The sequence below is a fragment of the Plectropomus leopardus genome, chromosome 5 (genome assembly GCF_026936395.1).
Source record: "Plectropomus leopardus strain MGB_pleo_1.0 chromosome 5, ASM2693639v1, whole genome shotgun sequence".
Lineage (NCBI taxonomy): Eukaryota > Metazoa > Chordata > Actinopteri > Perciformes > Serranidae > Plectropomus > Plectropomus leopardus.
In genome coordinates, this window is record NC_142180.1 from 34,601,679 (window position 1) to 34,620,701 (window position 19,023).

A 19,023-nucleotide genomic window follows, 5' to 3' on the forward strand; every position below is an offset into this window, starting at 1 on the left:
GGAGAAGAGCAAGTGATATTAAACCATCCTGCCATTTTATGCAATTTTATTTCATACCATTGGGAGGCTGGGTTGGTTGTATGGTTGTGTTGTTTTGAGAAGAATACTTCTTCTTTTTTTTAAATTATTTATTTTATTTTTCTTTATATTTTATTTTTTCCTAATGTAAAAAAATGAGGGAAATGTGTTTTATATGTTACAACTGATGTGTTATTTTTGAACGTTTTTTTAAAGTTAAAAATACTCAAAAATCTACATGACAGGTTCTCCATCACAGACAACACAAATAAAAAATATTACCTATAATGACTGATATAACTTTTTTCACCCTCATCAGTTTGTTTTCATTTTATAAAAAAACTGCATGCACTTATTATTTTCGATATTTGGCTGCTTCCTGTGAGCCGGGGTAAACTCCAATAATACCGCGTGGCACTTGGAGACACAAAAAAAACGCAGGTTGGATCGAGGAGGGGCCTGCGGGTCAGATTTCCAGAGGAGCGCGACCCCTGACCCGCTGACGGGCGTCCTGTTTGTGCTCAGCCTGCGCGCATGCGCTGATCTACAAACGCAGCACTAGCGCGAGACTACTACAAGAAGCCCATCCGCATGGTGTACAAATCTGCGCTGGAGGAGTAGGCTGTCCGAGTTGTGCCTCCCTACTATCTCAGCATCCTTCCCAGCAATAGGGAAAAAAAGGAGAAGCCAAACAAGCAAAAGTTTTCCTCCGACTCGCGAAAAGAGGAGTCGACATGGAAGAAACGGAGCTGTTTGTGTGAATAAACCAAAAGACTGCCGAAAACACTCCGCACACGGTAAAAGAATGATAACATAGCTGTGTGCTGCTGGTTTTCTGTGTGAGAGGAAAAACCTCAAACTGTGGGGAAAGTTTGAAGGCTGCGGCGGCTATGGCGCGGGACAGCGACGACCCCGGGATGGCCAAAGCCCCAAAAGTCAAACGGCAAAGAAAGAAGAAACCCAAGGAGAACAAAACCAGGACTGTCCACGCAAACATACTGTATGACCACGCTAAAGGAGAGGAAAACCCGAACCGACACTATGCAAACAACAAGATTAAGACGACCAAATACACCGTGCTGTCTTTCCTGCCAAAGAATCTTTTTGAACAGTTTCATCGCTTCGCCAATGTTTACTTTGTCTTCATCGCTTTGCTGAATTTCGTCCCGGTTGTGAATGCCTTTCAGCCGGAACTTGCTCTGGCTCCTGTGGTTTTTATTTTGTCCGTCACTGCCATCAAAGACTTGTGGGAGGACTACAGGAGACACAGGTCGGATAAAGAAATCAATCACATGGACTGTCTGGTCTACGGCAGGTAAGTTGGGCCTCAGCTGCAGCAGCCAGCTGTTTCCAGCTGCTGCACAAACTCTGTGTGCTTTTTCTGCATCAGTGTACAAACTGTCCTCCCCACAATGCATCTCACACACAGACACACCGTGCAAATTGTTACACACTAGTAAACAATCACATTTTCTCCACATTTTTGATGCAAACTGGCCTTCATGCTTGAACTTTAAGTCAAGTATTCATCATAAAATGGGAAAAAATTAACATATAAGGCCTCAGAGTTAAATCTGGCATGAATAAATATCACATGTGGACCCAAAAGTCCAGAAAACCTCCAGTTTGCAGCCCACAGACCCTCCAGACAGGTGTGAAGCTATTTTTCTGAAATACAGTTGGGGACTGTTCTTTATTTATTAGCGGATGGCTTTGTTTTTGTGTTGTTTTTGACCTTCACTCCAACATAAATTACTAACTCGATTTTTAAAAGTTACTTTTGTTGTTTTGTTGCCTTTCAAAAACACGTTTTCTTCAAAAATCGGCGACATCTTCAGCACAGTCGCACCAGCTGATGAAGGCAAATTGTTCCAGACTAGAAAACTATTACATTTTATTCACTTTCCTGATGCAAACTGGTCATTATGCTTGAACTTTAAGTCAAGTATTCATCATAAAACAGGAAAAAATTAACATATAAGGCCTCAGAGTTAAATCTGGCATGAATAAATATCACATGTGGACCCAAAAGTCCAGAAAACCTCCAGTTTGCAGCCCACAGACCCTCCAGACCGGTGTGAAGCTATTTTTCTGAAATACAGTTGTTTGTTTCTAAGGGACTGTTCTTTATTTATTAGCGGATGGCTTTGTTTTTGTTTTGTTTTTGACCTTCACTCCAACATAAATTACTAACTCGATTTTTAAAAGTTACTTTTGTTGTTTTGTTGCCTTTCAAAAACATGTTTTCTCCAAAAATCGGCGACATCTTAAGCACAGTCGCACCAGCTGATGAAGGCAAGACGAGAAAATGATCACATTTTATTCACTTTCCTGATGCAAACTGGTTGTTATGCTTAAACTTCAAGTCAAGTATTCATCATAAAATGGGGAAAAAATTAACAGATAAGGCCTCAGAGTTAAATCTGGCATGAATAAATATCACATGTGGATCCAAAAGTCCAGAAAACCTCCAGTTTGCAGCCCACAGACCCTCCAGACCGGTGTGAAACTATTTTTGTAAAACACAGATGTTGCCTTAGAGCTGTCATTAATACTAAGGGACTGTTCTTTATTCATTAGAGGAGGCGGCAGCTGGCTTTGTTTTTGACCTTCCCTCCACCGTAAATGAGTTTTTTGATTCGTCATTTCCTGGAGGTGAAAAAAGCCTTTTTTTTCAGGCTGGTTAGCTTTTTCAAATGATTCATTTCTGTCCAAAATTGAAATGAGTCGTGGAGCAAAGTGATTTTGGTGAAATATCTCAATTTTAAGCTTAAATGTACGTTAATTTTTGTTTGTTTGTTTTTTCTGACAGAAGCATTAACATGATGTGTCCAATGACTGTCGGACATTTGAAAATCCAATGATAGTTCATGTTTTGACAGTTTCTGGCCCTGATAATGGAACAATTTTGTTGATTTTTAAAGAAAAATGCCTTCCAAAGACATATTGTCTTTAAAAATTGGTGGCATTTAAAGCACATTTACATCAGCGGTTGAAGGCAGATTGTTCCAGACTAGAAAACAATCACATTTTCTTCACATTTTTGATGCAAACAGATCTTCACGCTTTGACCCCTGGGTCAGATACGCATCATAAGTGGGTCCAGGATGCGACAAAATAACATATAAGGCCTCAGAGTTAAACCTGGCATGAATAAATATCACATGTGGATCCAAAAGTCCAGAAAACCTCCAGTTTTCAGCCCACAGATCTGTCAGAAACCCGTTTTTCTGACCATACAGATGTTACCGTCGTGCTGTCATTGTGACTAAGGGACTGTTCTTTATTTATTAGAGGAGGGGCAGCTGGAGTGTGACTTTGTTTTTGTTTTCTTTTGTTTTTGACCTTCCCTCCATCATAAATTTGTTATTTGATTTTTAAAAGTTACCAAGTTGAAGACGAAATCTTGGAGTTGAAAAACGGCCTTCGCTCGTGTCGTTCATGCTGGTTAGTTCGTGCAAACGTTTTATTTCTGGTCAAATTTGAAACGAGACGTAGAATAAATTGATTTTGATGAAACATCACAGTTTTGAGCTCAGATTGATCCGGCGTATCAGTGGTTGTTTCGGAGAATGTACGGTCTTGAAAATTTGCCCCAAAGGCAAGGAAAGTCCTGGAAATTTACTGGTAACAACTTTGCATGAACCTTTTTATTTAAAAGATACATTTTGTTGAAAACAAGCCTCAGTGTTTCACTCTTGGCTTACATGCTGCTTAGTCTGTGCAAAATGTTTATCTTTGGCTAAATTTGAAATGAGATGTGAAATAAGGTGATTTTGATAAAAAATCACTTTTTTATGATCAGATTAATATATTTTTCAAAATGTTCGTCGCACATGATTTGTACAAAGACTGTCGGAAATTAGAAAATCCAATGATAATTTCAGTTTTTCACAGTTTCTGGCTATGATAAATGATGTAATGTTGGTGTTGATTGTTGATTTTTTTTCAAAAATCAGCATTAACATAAATACAAAATACAACCATTTAGAGAAGAAAGCCTCACCTGTAAGCCAAAAAAAAAACAACAAAACACGAGTCCCTCCCAGTGCTTAAAAAAACTGACATGCCTCCCCCTTTTTGCACCACCCCCTTCCCTCTCATAAATAACAAACAGTCCCTAACAGGTCAGTATGTTACCTGACAGCCTGTTTCTCTCCGAGCTTTCTCTAACTTTATTCCCGAGTCTGTGTGTGCAGAGTGTATTCTGCTAATGAAAAGCTGCACTGTCGTCCACGCACAGAGCATAATTCACAGCCATCAAAAGGCTCAGTGTTTAGTGGCTCCGCACTTTCGGCGAAGTCTTGACCCAAGTTGTTGTGTCAAGGTTGGACATAATTGAATTTTCTTGTGCTGTGGCAACATTGTGCAAAACATCCCCTTTTCTCAACCTGGCAACAGCTGACTGGACTGCACGGACGCGTTATTTCATTCATCTCGAGGTTAAAAACAAAGTCGCTTTAACCATCTTTCTCTGGAGAGCTTTTAACTGCAGGTGACCCCGATGTAAGTAATTTACCCAAAACATTTAAACTTTAGAGACGCTTTTGATGCGGTAAAGCAGAGGGAGGTTGTATTTATATGTTTTACTCTATTTTTTATCTAAAAATATTAATATTTAGAGAGTCAGAATGATGGAAACATGCTGGGAAATGTTTCTTCACATTTATCGTGACTATTTACGTCTAAGGGTTCCTCCTCATGTAGATTACAAAGATCAAACTCACTGAAATCCCTCATTTGTACTAACAAAACAAAGTTGGCTGGAATGTAAATAGTTTAATATTAATCTGCTACCATCGTCTGCCGCTGCGGTCCAGAAACAAGCCGAATTTCAGGTCACTGAACCTCCAGTTTGAGCACAACAACTAACTTGTTGTCTGTCAGAGCTGATATTTCTTCCACAGCTGTATAACTGATTAGTGACGTACGCGGTTCATATTTTCTCTGCTCTGTTTTGCTCTATAAGCTTTTAAAGACAGACTTCTGACTGCAGGAATAATTCATTTTCATCAGATAGACTGTCCTCGTTTCACTCCCTTTTGTTTGTTTCCAAAAATATTTCTGGTGCTTCAGGAAAAAAAAAACTATCAATAAAACTATAAAATAATGAAGCATGTTTAAGAAATAGTTTGGATCTTTGTAAGAGTTTTTTTTAATGAGGTACGTGTTCATAGATAGATAGAAGCACCTAAAAAAGTCTCACCACAAAAATAAAAAGATTTAGTTTAAATTTATAAAAGTCACACAATAACACAAACTAACTAACCGAGCGAGCAGCAGCAGACCAGCAGCTCCTGTGTTCAGCGAGCTCAAATTACTGTTTTTGTTAATGAAGTCTGGCTGTGAGGAGCGCAAAGACAACGGCTTCAGTTTCCTGTTGGAAAAGGCTCTCTGACGGTAACGCAAAGCAGTGAAAATGTTGGAAATATAAAAAGCACGGCATCCCATGGATATGTAAAACAAAACTCAAGAGATAATAATAAATTGCAAATAATATTAATAATAATAAATAAAAGGCACATCAGACAACAACAATGAAAGAGCACGGTATCTCCCAGATACGTAAATATATTACTACTACTAATAATAATGATAATGATAATAATAATGATGATAATTATGATAATAATAATAATAAAAATAATAATTAAAGGCAAATCAGATAACAACAACAAAAGAGCACAGTATCTCCCAGATTTGTAAAACTATACTTAAGAGACACTAATAAATATTGGATAATTTTACTTAATTTTACTTCATATTCTTTACATAAAAAAAACAGAAAATATAAAGAAAAATTAAATAAAAAATGTACAATAATAATAATAATAATAATAATCAGAATAATGAAAGGCACACCAGACAAATAATAGATAATAAAGGGCGCAGCGTTGTTTATGTTGGAGGAGGATTGGGTTGAGCGGGTTTAGCGGGTTTAGCGGGTTTAGCGGGTCTTACGGCTTGTAGGAAGAAATATTTGATCATTTTTGTTGTCCATCCCCAGATGGATCTGAACTTATTCTCTAGAGAGCTCAAAGCAGCTGTGCACCTGCGCCGTGCCATCTTAATATCTTAAATATAGCGCACACTTATAATTTTTTAGGGGGCTAAAACATGTTTCTCCGTCCACAGCAGCATATTGATTAACATCCATGTCTGAATCCAGCCTTCTTCTCCGAACTGACTCCTGCTGTTCGCTGAGTATTGATAAGTAGCTCATATAACTCCACTTCAGCAGATCCAAACGATCCTAAGAATAAAGGCGCACAGCTGTTGTGAATTTCCCAGATTTGGGACTGTTGCAGTCATTCGGACAGTAAAGTGTGAGCAGTAACTGGGACCTTTTTAACACAGATTACCGGTAAGAAGAGGGCTCGCGGGTATTTCCAACAGAGCCGGTATTCATGGATACACACGTTGGTGTGTTATGGTTACAGAGGACTATGTACATTTAATGAAGTGTGAAATCAAAGATAACAAAAGCCACATGCTCATTAGATTAGAGCTCATTAGACCTGTGAGGGAGTCTGCTTGTTTGTAACAGTTTATTAAAATGTGTTTTATTTGTAAGTGAAACTAAAGTATCTCAGCAGGTCTCTTCTGCAGACAGCACGCGTTGTACTCAGCCGAAAAATAGAAACTTTATGGCGCCACAGATAACAATTATTTATTAACCCTCTGTGCACCAATGCACTTTTCAAAATCAAGCTTTAGAAAATATTATTTATTAATATTTTTTTTCTACTTTTATTAACCCTTTAATATTTAATATTCTTTCATTTTCAAAATTTTAACCCCGTCAGTGCTGTTTTAGATGTAAAAACAATATATATATATTTTTAATATACTATATGTAAAGTACATTTTTTTTTATCACAGTCTGAGATATGTCATTGATTGTGACAGTGCACCTATAATGGAAATAGCATGTTTTCTCCATATGCCAAATATGGTAAAAAAAAAAAAAAAAAATTAAAATGACATCATTAGGTAGAAAAAAGTAAAAGAAATAATACAATGCATGTTTTGATGCTTTGATGGTCGTGTTGTTTGAATGTTTCAAAATCACATAATAATCTTCCTTTTTTTTCAATGAAAACGAAAGATGAAAATGACCATTTCTTACTTATATTGCAAATGCAATATTTGTGTAAATTTTTTTATTTATTTATTTATTTATTTATTTATTTATTTATTTATTAAAGATCAGAAAATAGTAAAACACGTCCATCACCATGTTGCTGAGCCCAAAGTGAGTCATTTTACCAGCAGCTCAGAACCAAAATATATAAATTTAACTATCAAAACAACAAAGACATGCAGCAAAATCTGGAACCTATTGGTGTATTTGCTTGAAAAATGTCCAAAACGATACAACCTTCATAGTATTGCAGGTTTAGGATTTTAGGGTGTCAGTTAGGGTAGCCGTGGTATACAGTTTTTAAGGTGTGCATCTGCCAAAAAAAGATTTTTTTTTCCTTTTTTTTTTTTAACTAAAAACTTATTTCAAGATTTAGTTATAAAAAAGGGTTTGTTCAACCCCCCAAAATTTCCCCAGTCAAACAATACCATCATTGAGTCCCGTTTTTAACCCAGAGCTACACGATTATCGTGTTGTTTGTATGGCTGTGCAGGCGAAACAATCACTGCATGCATTGTTCTCTTTAATGTGACGCGTGACTCGCCCGAAAACCACAGCAGCTACAGTCCATACAGTCTGTGGTGAAGTCCGACATGGTGTTTGTGACAGAGAAGACTCTTCAGAGCACCAAAATGCCTCAAAGACGTTAGAAAGTCTGGCTATATCACACGCTTGTGCTGTCTGATGCGATTTTAGGCTTCTGATTGCTTCCAGTCACATGATGAAGAAGAAACGAGGAGTCACATGAAGTACGCTGTTTGTATCAGTATTACTTTAAAGGGTACTGGTATTTCTTTTTGAATGATTTCCTGGTATTTGTGGATCTAAACTGCTTTGAAACTTTAGTAACCTGTAAGATAAATGTATTTTACTGCAGCAATAAGTAATGTAGAGAAATAGCTGACTGACCAGCCAGGGTTAGTGCATCATGCAGTATATATGACTTTTGTATAAATTCCTCACACCTTTCATTACTTTTACTGCAATGACAAACTTTACAGACGTGGGACACTTATTTAACCCTTTGAAACCTGGATTGACAACAGTTTTGCATTCAGAAACTTTTCACAAGCATTCAAACCTCTGAAGTGTGAGCAAATTGGTTAGATTTTTTTTATTTTTATTTTTTCAAAAAATTGTGGGAGAAAAGGCAATCAGCAATTTGGCTAAAAATGTTCAGCAAAATGCAAGAAATTTGTTTAAAAAATTAAAATGAGAAAGCGGAAGAGAGAATTATTAGATTAAAAAAACGGGGTGGAAATATACAGGTTAAAACTGTGTTACAGAAAGAATATGTATATTTAAAATTATTAAATATTTAAAAATGTATTTTATTAGTATTATTTATATTTTTTCCTGGTCACTTTCTTTTTATTTTCTTTTTGCCTTTTTTAAAAATATTATTTAATTGATTATTATTTATTTATTTTTATTTTTTGTAATTTTTTGGTCACTTTTTTTTCAAATTTATGGGTCTTTTTTTGTTAAGTTGCTCGTTGCCAATTTTCTCAGGTTTCAAATGGTTAACAATTCAACTGCATTTTTCGTCCTCGGGACACGGATCCATTCTCGGGCAAATCAAAACCGTTATAAGAGGACGCGTTACTGACATGAGTTTTTAGTTTGTCACCGTTCTTTTGATTTTGTTCTGCTGACCATCTGTTTTATCCATTTGAATATAAAGTACATGAGAAAAGCCTGATTTCATGCGGACACCGCGAGCACTTCAGTGACAAAAATTCAAGGGCAGGAATGTTTTTATATACGCGGATGTGAGTCATTAATGTCAAGGGGCGGGCGGGGGGGGCATGAATAAGTTACATTATGAGTGTTTTTCCTTTTACTTCTCGGCTGTTGTTTGGAGCTTGAGTTTTTGCATTATTTAGCATATTTGCTACCAGGAATATCAAATTGTCCTAAAATTGATTGCCATGAGTGAATTTTTATCCATTCATGAGTGTTTTTGCACATTAATAGTTGAAAGTGAAGCAAATTTCTCAGGATAAAGACATCATTCACAGTTTCCCAGTTAGACACAAACTCATTTTTGCTGACGTTGTGGACTGAGAATAGAAACCAGGAGAGATTTACTTTACTGTGAAAAAAGCAATTTTATGTCATTTTCCTCCGTAGTTTGTTTAAGCCTCTGAAAACGTCTCTGACATCAACCTGCATCCCAAGTCTGTAAATAACGTGATAAAGATGCAGTGTTGTGTTCTTGCTAAACTACATTTTGGACACATTTTTGTATATTGATGGACATACTGGGAGCAGTATGAGTTTGTGACACCAGCTTTAACCCTTTAAAGACTGAGCAAGATAGTTTGACTTCTCTCCTAAACATGGAAAGTAATGAGCAACTTAACAAGACATGGGCCCAAAAATAGCCAGAAATAAGTTTTAAAAAATAAATAAATAAAGGAAACAGGCAAATGACCTTAAATAAGCAAAGGGGAAAAAAAGGAAAAAGAAAATGACCCGTCCAAACATCTTTTAAAAAACTTTTTTTCCTATTTTTTCCCTAGAATTTTAAAATTTTCATCTTTTTTTTAACAAATTTTCAGATTAGCAGGCAATTAGTTTTTTAAAAAATAAATAAATAAAAAAACAGGTTAATGACCTGAAAATAAGCATAAAACAAATAAAAATAAAAGCAGAAAAACAAAGACAAACAAGAAAATTAAAATCCTAAAAAATGAAAAAATATATGTACATTTTTTTCTATAACATAAGTTTAAATATATGGTTTTTATTATAATTATCATTAATTATACGCAGTTTTTAGAACATTTTCCCAAGAATTTTCAAAAACTCTTCTTTTTTTAAACTAATTTTCAGGTCATTTTCTCGTCACCTTTTATTAATTTCTTGCAATTTGCAGGACATTTCCTGCCAAGGTGCTCATTGCCTTTGTCTCTTATGTAATTGAAAGAAATCAAACTTATTTGCTCAGTTTTTCAGGGGTTTAATAGCTTGTGAAAGGCATTTCAACAGAGCACAGAAAAACTGATGTTGATCCGTGTTTTTAAGGGGTTAACACCAACAAACTGGCGTTTTTTTTTTATGCATACCATATCTGCTGTCTCGTACAGATTCATGGAAGTCGAGCTGAAGTTTCCGTATATAGAAACGCCAGTTGTTGAAAACAATCGCTGTGCAGCTCACACCAGCCGTCTGCTCTCTCTTTGCTGTGGCAGAGCGGAGAGACGCTACGTGGAGAAGTTCTGGAAGGAGGTGCGTGTCGGAGACTTCATCAGGCTGCGATGCAACGAGATCCTCCCCGCCGACGTCCTGCTGCTGAGCTCCAGCGACCCCGACCGCCTGTGCCACATCGAGACCGCCACACTGGACGGAGAGACCAACCTCAAGCAGAGGCAGGTCGTCCGCAGCTTCTTTGATCTGGTGAGACGGACACCCCTTACTTTTTTTAACCCCATCTGGTCATGATTGATCAAAATCACCACAAATCTGACCTTTTTAATGCTTCTTTCTCACAAAGTTCTTGATAATTTACTGCAATCAGGTACAACTAATACTTTTACTATTCACACACGCGCTCAGTACACTCAGAGACATTTCCATCGTGAGCTTTTTCACACATGCAACGGCAATCCCAAAATAGAAGAGCCCAGAAAATAGTAATTCATTCAGTATATTCACAGTCGATAAAAATATAGATGCAAACATGATAAAAGTAAAATTACACGTGTGAAATTGGACACCCTGATGAGCAATTCAAAGCTTGTAAATAGGGGCTCAAACATGAAATAAAATACAAGTTTACAAATAAAAATTTCCATCCTGCAACTTAACTTTAATCTTAAACTTCAAAAAACATTCAAAATTACTCTCATAAAGTATAGTAGCACAAATACAGTACATGGAGACAATTGACACATGGAGAATAGCAGCACAAATTACCTGGAGTGTGTATTTCATATAGAGTAGTCATTTAAAAAATAATAATAATAATAATAAGTGTCAGAATAAAAAGTCTTCAGCCATACAAGATTCGAGGAAGGAGCATATTTTAGGGGCAGCTGTTGTCTTAAGCTCTTTTGGTATTTGGGACAGCCCTAAAAGTAATGCTATAATGATAATAATAATGATATATATTATTATTAATAATAATATTAATAATAGCTCAAAGTGCTTTTCATCAATTAAAACCTTACAATATATAGAAATATATATTTATAAATAAATAAATAAAATAACTATATAACTATACACAGATACCGTAACTCTGGAAATAAGTTGCAGACAGGCCAGAGGTGCAAAACAAATAGAAGAAATATAAATATAAAGAAATATTAAACAACAAAAGTAAAGACTCTTTGCATTCAACGCATCAATAAAGAAAGGTGAAACTGCTTTTGCTTTTAATATTTATTTTTTGTGCACAGTTTTCGGCCAATCAGAAATCAGCATTTAACCCAACAGAGATGCTCAACAGTGATAATCTGCTGTTTGCTGTGTGTTTGCAGGATTGTGATTTTGACCCTTTAAAGTACAGCGGCGTCATCGAATGTGAGAAGCCCAACAACGACCTGAACAGATTTCGAGGCTACATGTGAGTACTGAGCGCCGTACGGCGTGCGGTCGACGGCCGCCCGTCATGTGGCGGTTAAAACAACAGCTCTGAGCCCAAAAACGCTCAACTTTCTTTTCTGTGAACTCACAGTCAAAGTTTCAGGTTTCATTTTCGTTTCAGTGTAAGTCGACGCTCTGACATGTTTAGCTCCAAAATGGAAATGATGTGAAAATGCGGCTTGTCGACAATCCAGGAGCCTCCAACTTATAATTATGACTTGAACAGTTTTTCCAAGTCGAGATTACGATTCTGCCCTCTTGGGATGTGGTTGCAGGGTTTCGCCCGTTTGACCACGCACATCTGAAGATGCATGTGCTTCCTCATGACCGAAATAAACCGAAACATCAGCGGCTCTTTGCTGCAGCGTCATTACTGAAGCTGTAGACTTTATGGGGATAATCCAGCTGGAGGATTTTCCCTCCTTAAGTCTCAGCTGATTTCCTGTGTTACACCTGACTTCCTTTCTGTCCGTTTGCAGTAGAAATGCTGGAGGGCGTTTTCTCGAGACGAGTGGACACATTGACAGATAAGGAAGGAGGAAAAGCTTGATTCAGCCCATCCTGTTGTGCTGCTTTGTCCCTCTCCATAATGGCTACATTTAAGCTTAACTGATATTGTTGTAGTACCGGAGATCGGTCTTGGTCTTGTCTCGGACGTATCAGATTCTGGATTTTTATTCGACACCATAACAGATTTATTTGTGAACATAGTTTCTGTGATTGGATGTAAACTTCCTTCCTTAAATCCAGCCAATTACATGAGTCATTTTTAGTTTGTTTTTTGTCACCGATACGCCTCTCTGAGAAATCAGAGAAAAATTGTTTTTACATACATATAGTCCTGGTCTCGACTCGCTCTCTCCCTGCTGGTCTCGGTTAAGTCTTGGTCTCGGGGTCGTAATCAACCAAAAAAAATCTACGGAGACTGAAGTTCAACTGACGCTTCAACCACTCGATTGGTCGCCGGGGTTAAAAAATGTTCTTGTTATCTCTAAGGGGCATAAAACGTTAAAATTTTGTTGCGGTTTGGCCTTTCATTCACACGACAACGGCGTTTTGGGGGGAAACAAATTTATTTTAAAGAAATGTGTTTTGGGGTTTTTTTTAGATGCTTTTTTGGCATTTTTGCCTTTTTTGGATGGGACAGAGTGACAGCGTGAAAGGGGGAGAGAGAGGGGACGACATGCAGCAAAGGGCCGCGAGCCGGAATCGAACCCACAGCCGCTGCGGCGAGGACACGGCCTTCATACGTGGGACGCCTGCTCTGTCCACTGAGCCGCTGGACGCCTCCGTGTTGGATTTTTTAATGATGTAGTCATTATAAGAAAGGCTTTTTAATGTAATTTCTCCTCGTTTTTCACATTTTTGGAGTGCCTGGACTCGGTTCGGGCAGCGTGAGGACCGGACCTCAGTACTGAGGACACTCCAGATGACGTCCACAGTCCAAGACGACAGCGCCCAAATCTGGGATGTTTTTGCCTCATTTTTATTTAATAGAAGGATGTTGATGCGCGTCGTTCATCTTTATACACATTTCAGAGACGTGGATTTATGCCAGGGGTGTCTCCTGGAGTCTCTGAGTTCATCGTGTCGCCTCACTTAGACGATGAGAAACGTCCTCTCAGCTCACAGCCGGACTGGCACTCGCATGATTATGACATTTATTCTTCGCCCAGAAGGAGACCAGATGCTGCAGGTATTCGGTTGCCGGGCTACGGTGGAGCACAGCGGCGAGAGGGAGGCGCGGGGGGGACAGTTGTCTCAGCAGTGTTTTATTACATTACGGCCAAAGTCTAATCTCACCACCTTTCTGTGAGAGAAAGCCCTCTGCGTCTCAGCGTGTTATCAATTTGAACGGCGAGCGTGAACGGCTGCTCGGAGCTCAGGGACGCGGTTATCAATCTGTAACGGCGGTGACGTGTCGGCCTGTCAGAGGCCGGAGGATGAACTGTTAGTAAACACGCTGACAGCGGCGTGACGTTGAAAAGAGATACAACAGAGATGATTAAACGCCGCTTTCAGCTGAAGGTTGTGGAGCCGTTTCACAAACACACTTGAGATCCTTTTTTATTTATCCTGCGTTCACGTGATGCCAGAAGGTCGACGTTTCCAAGTTGGGAAGTTTTTTTTTGTAAAGTGGGAACAACATGGAAGCTACAAAGAAGATGGGTTGTATTTTAATGCTAAAATCGTTTAAACAAGAGGTTAATAGCTGTTTCTATTTTTTTTATAGTTTTTATTTTATTTTGTTTTTTGATATATTTTATGTAATATATTTTTATTTTTTTGTTTTATATTTAACTTAGGTCACTCTACATGTACAGCAGTTAACATTAATACCATTTTACACTCAACATGATCAAAAATTTATATTTATTAGTAATTTGCAGTTTACTTGTTAAAAAGGGACAATGTTCATTAATCCACATTTTTAAAAAATATAAATGCCCCCGGGTTAGCTGGGGAGCTAGTTTTCATACCCTTGCGTGATGTTAAAAGGCATCCTAAAATAATAATAATTACAAAAAATACAATATGAAGATACAGCATGTACAATAATTAAGACAAACAACATTAATATCAGAATTAATAAAAAAGTTTCTTACCATTGACCAAACATTGACTTTTAGCTGCCGTGTTTATAAATTTATGACCTCAAGTCAGCAACTGTTGTTATAAAATAACGTTATCACTGTCAGTACACTCGCCTGGCATGATTTATAGTTAAAAGTTTGCTTGTTTGCTGCAGCTAATAGATGCATATACTAAAACATGCAACTACTAACAGTAAATGATAGCTACCAGGAAGAAAATGACAAAATATTTAATGTTTTATAGTCAATTGTTGACACTGTTTCAATGCTTTTCGCCTTTTCTGCTGTCGCAATCTGGCAGCTCGGGCATCATCGAAATTTCCCGCTCATATTTACAATTTCGGAGGGCCTTTCACGTGCTTGTTACTCTTAAATATGGTAAATTTCCTAGGAGCACGAGAAGCTCAGCTCCCCCACAACTGTCACATTTAATACAGCTCAACATCCATCTCACTTGTACTTTTAAAGCCTTTCCTAAAAGGGGTTTGAACTTCCTTGGTGGGCCGTCTAAGAGCTGAATCCGGTCTTTGTAGGACATTGACGCTCCAGATGAGCCCGACAAGCTTTAAATTTAAGAGTCTGAAGTGCGACTTGAGGGTCAGCGATGAAGCAGTGAACTGCCTGATTGACTCTAAGCCCGAGGGGCTCCAGCGGAGCGGTCGCACGGTCAGTGCGTCTGTCTCAGAGGGACTTTGTGCTGAGATAAGGGCTCCTGGTGAGGGAGGACCACGATGCTTTAGAGCGTGATCGATTGAGGTGCTCAGCAGAATAAACTGATGTTGTCTCGGGGGCTGTGGTATAGAGAGATACTCTATTTCTCCAAGAGCATCAGTATTTTTCACCTGAGTGTAGAGACATAGCCGTGGTTATTTTGCCTTTGTTTGATAAGATTTTGGACCAGTGCTTATAGAAGAGCTGTGCAATATGTCAATATAAAGATATTATATTGTATCGAGATATGAGTATATATTTTTGTTTATGTTATATAGTGATATGGAATAAATGGTGTGTTTTTTTCCTGATTTTAAAAGGTTGCATTACATTAAATTGATGTACTTTTCTCATATAATCAGACAGTCATACTCGTTTTAAAACTTGCCTTTATCCACTTAGTCAGCATATTATGTACATTACTAATGATTATTGATCAAAAATGAAATTGTGATAATAAATACATTTTTTTCAAAGTACCAATAATCAAATATATATATATATATAATTTTATATTATTTTTTTTTAATATATACATGTGTTTGTGTGTGTGTGTGTGTGTGTGTGTGTGTGTGTGTGTGTGTGTGTGTGTATATATAAAATAGAAACTGCCCATGCACAGCTTTAGTCAAGGTGCTGTTACTATGGCAAAAGTACAAGCATGTAAAGAAAAACCACATATGTTGTGGCTAAATACCACTGTTGTACAATTATTGTACTGAGCTGTGTGTTTCCTTTGTGTTTATGTGTTCTTGTATTTGTTGGGAAAAAAAGGAAAATTTAATAAATATATTTGAGAGGAAAAAAAGTACCAATAATCATTCCTCCTAAAATATTGCAATAAAATAAAACTAAAGTGATATGAGGAAGGTCAAAAACAATGTAAGAAAAGATAATACAGGCAATAGCATTAGTGTTATTATTGTGTAAATCTCTATGGTTTCTTCCACTAAAGACACAGAGTTGTATTGCATTTTATTTCATCTTAGTTTCTCGATTTATTACAAGAAAATACTGTTGGAGTATATCCTTTATTTTTATTATTTTATTTTATTTTATTTTATGACTTGGGATATCACACTTGGACTATAATACATTGGATACATTTGATAGGGTTTGAGATGGGAAAGGGTTAATATGTGGATTTTGGTGTAGGGTATGGTTTATGCATTTGTGTGTTATGTATTTATTTTTTTGTGTAGACCTTTGGAAGAATAGTAACTCTCCTGTTAGCAACTAATGAGGATCCAATTTCATAAATAAACAAACAGAAGAGGGTAGATTAAAACTAAATACATTTTAAAAATGATAAAAATTGGACAAAGATTAATAGAAGTTAAAGAGTTTCGTTTTCAGGTTCTTTTTGACGTTATTTACAGATTGTAATACTGAAGTCATTTTTCGGCGTCTTGTAACCCGACAGAATCCATCGCAGCGGGAGAAGAGATGCACTTTACAAAGAAAACCTGCTGCTGAGAGGCTGCACCATCCGCAACACGGAGGAGGCTGTGGGAATCGTCATTTACGCAGGTCAGCCCCCAACTTTCACCGCCGTAGGTCGTCACGCTTCAAATCTGACCTCTGACCCGCTGCTGCTAACACGCCGCGTGTCCCCGCAGGTCACGAGACCAAAGCTATGCTCAACAACAACGGCCCGCGCTACAAGCGCAGTAAACTGGAGCGACAGATGAATGTAGATGTGTTCTGGTGTGTCATCATCCTGCTGGTCATGTGCCTGTTTGCTGCTGTCGGTGCGTTAACGGTCCAGTTGTTTTGGAAAGATTTTCAATTTCTTCATTTTTTTTTTTTTTTGCAGTTATTGCGTAAAAGCAAAGATTGTGTTTACTGTTCCTGTTATTTCTGTCTTCTGTTTGCAGTGTTTATATGAGTTGACCTTGTGATGTTGCTGTTCCAGGTCATGGGTTGTGGATGTTTCAGTACGGAGATAAGAGACCCGTGTTTGACGTTCTTAGTCCAGAGGGGACGGACTTATCACCCATCATGTCGGCCATTTATCTCTTCCTCACCATGATCATCGTCTTTCAGGTACGAGCCGCAGAGAAGCTCAAAAAGAAACAAAGGCACAGATAAAGACGTAAACAAGACGCGCTACATGATTAAGTTTGAAATGGTTTATCTCACAAGCTGTAAATCAGAGCGCTCGCTGTGGTTATTTTTCTCCCCGCGGAGGTTTGACCTTTAGATCTTTATCTTCTCTGTGTGTGCTTCATACTGCAAAATAATCTTTCTAATACGAGAGGAAGAAGCCACTGACAGCTATTGATTTGTTTGTTTTGGATCCAAAAACGTCATGAACATGTCAGCGTGTCCCGTGTCAGATGTGGCAGCACGTTCCTCTGATAGCAGGTCGGCAGTAAATGAGAAGTCAGTGACTGGTTTCACTGGTTTCGGCAGTGACTGTTTAAGGTTGGAGGACCCACCAGTTTTACCAGACGCTGCTCCAAATAAACACATGACTCTGTTGGCGTCCGCATGGAAAGTGTGCAACCTCAACTGCCCTCCCAAAAAGCTATGACTCATTTCTCCGGAACTACTTTCCAGAAATGTTGCCTGGAAATGTCTCACTCGGGGATTACACCAACAATTTTTAAACTATCAAACATAAACCCTGAAGACTTGTGTATCGTTTTTTAAATGACTAAGAACTTGACCGAGAGAAAACGTGACGGAAAATGAGTGTAGCTAACTGTACCAAGTGTTTATCCATTACATGCGATTTTTTAACTGTTTATTCATTACTTTTAGCTTAATCTTCCAACGAATTCTCACTGAATATACAAACAACCATTTTTTTTCATTAGTCAAAATAAAAGATCTTAGACTTTTAATCCAAACAAAAAGCCTGTTTTTCTCAAATGTTGGTCACAAATCAGTTTTAAGTGTATTTTTTTTAGGCAAGGCAGCTTATTTGTGTAGCAAAATTCATACAACAGAGCAATTCAAAGTGCTTTATAGAGCAATAAAATATAAAAGCATAATAAAGCATACAGGTTTACAATAAAAGAGTAAAGAAATAAGATATCAAAGGACAAACAAAAATAGCAAAAGTGCAGACAAGAGATGCAAATATAATACTGTTTAGTGCATAATCACCTGAAAATAGCAATTGCTGTGTTTTTGTCACTTTAAAACGAGCAGTTCTTATCTGCGTAGGGAGCTGGTCCTCGTCTAGGGAGATCAGCATTTTTCTACGGTAGCCCAGAACAGACAAACCAAACAGTGGCATCAGCCATAGTAGTGAGCAGCCCCTCTGCGACAAGATTATTGTGAAAACACACATTTTCTGATTTAAATCGCCTGAATCATTATTTTAAAGAGGAAGAGACCTCTGTAGATAATCAGCTCCTGATACAAACCTCTTTAATTTCTGGATCTTTAGTCATCAGAGAAAAAAGATGAGCGCACAGCAGCAGGTGCTGGGTTAGCAGCTGTCTCAGATGAGCTGAACAGTGTCAGAAACACACTGATTTGTAACGTGAGAGTTCACCTGGTCCATTTGTTTCGAGAAGAAAAGACCTCTGTGGAAAATTCGGCTCCTGGTTAAAACCTGAACACCAGAGGAAACCTAACCAGGAGACGGTTCAGCTGGTCGCAATCTGCAGTCCTCCCTGCTAAATACCACTAAATCCCCCTAAATTTTACACACTACTCCTTTAGTTCCACACAAGAGACTTATTTTTCTCTGTAACTACATTGAAAGAAATATGTGCATATATTTATATCTACATCTGCAATCTTCCAAAATAAGCTGGCGGCAAAAAAAAACCAATATAGTGTATCCCTATTTTAGAGTAGTATTTGCTTCACAGATAAATCTTATGAGACAAAAAATGCGTATCTGTAGCCCTCATGCTGTGAAATTAATTCAGATGTCTTTTTATAGAGCGTACGTTTATTGTGACCATCCAAAAGCACACCTGTGTAGTAATGATGCTGTTAAAT

At 37.7% G+C, this 19,023-nt stretch overlaps 1 protein-coding gene across 1 annotated transcript in view; it reads left to right on the forward strand.

Moving 5' to 3' along the window:
• Positions 1–450: 450 nt before the first annotated feature.
• Positions 451–19,023, forward strand: part of atp10a (ATPase phospholipid transporting 10A) — a 50,464-nt gene continuing 31,891 nt past the window's right edge. The window contains exons 1-6 of the mRNA XM_088078058.1: positions 451–1,333; positions 10,360–10,564; positions 11,650–11,735; positions 16,484–16,590; positions 16,680–16,811; positions 16,976–17,106. Coding sequence (XP_087934184.1) covers positions 909–1,333; positions 10,360–10,564; positions 11,650–11,735; positions 16,484–16,590; positions 16,680–16,811; positions 16,976–17,106 — 1,086 coding nt within the window. The 5' untranslated portion in view covers positions 451–908. The remainder of the gene's footprint in view (positions 1,334–10,359; positions 10,565–11,649; positions 11,736–16,483; positions 16,591–16,679; positions 16,812–16,975; positions 17,107–19,023) is intronic.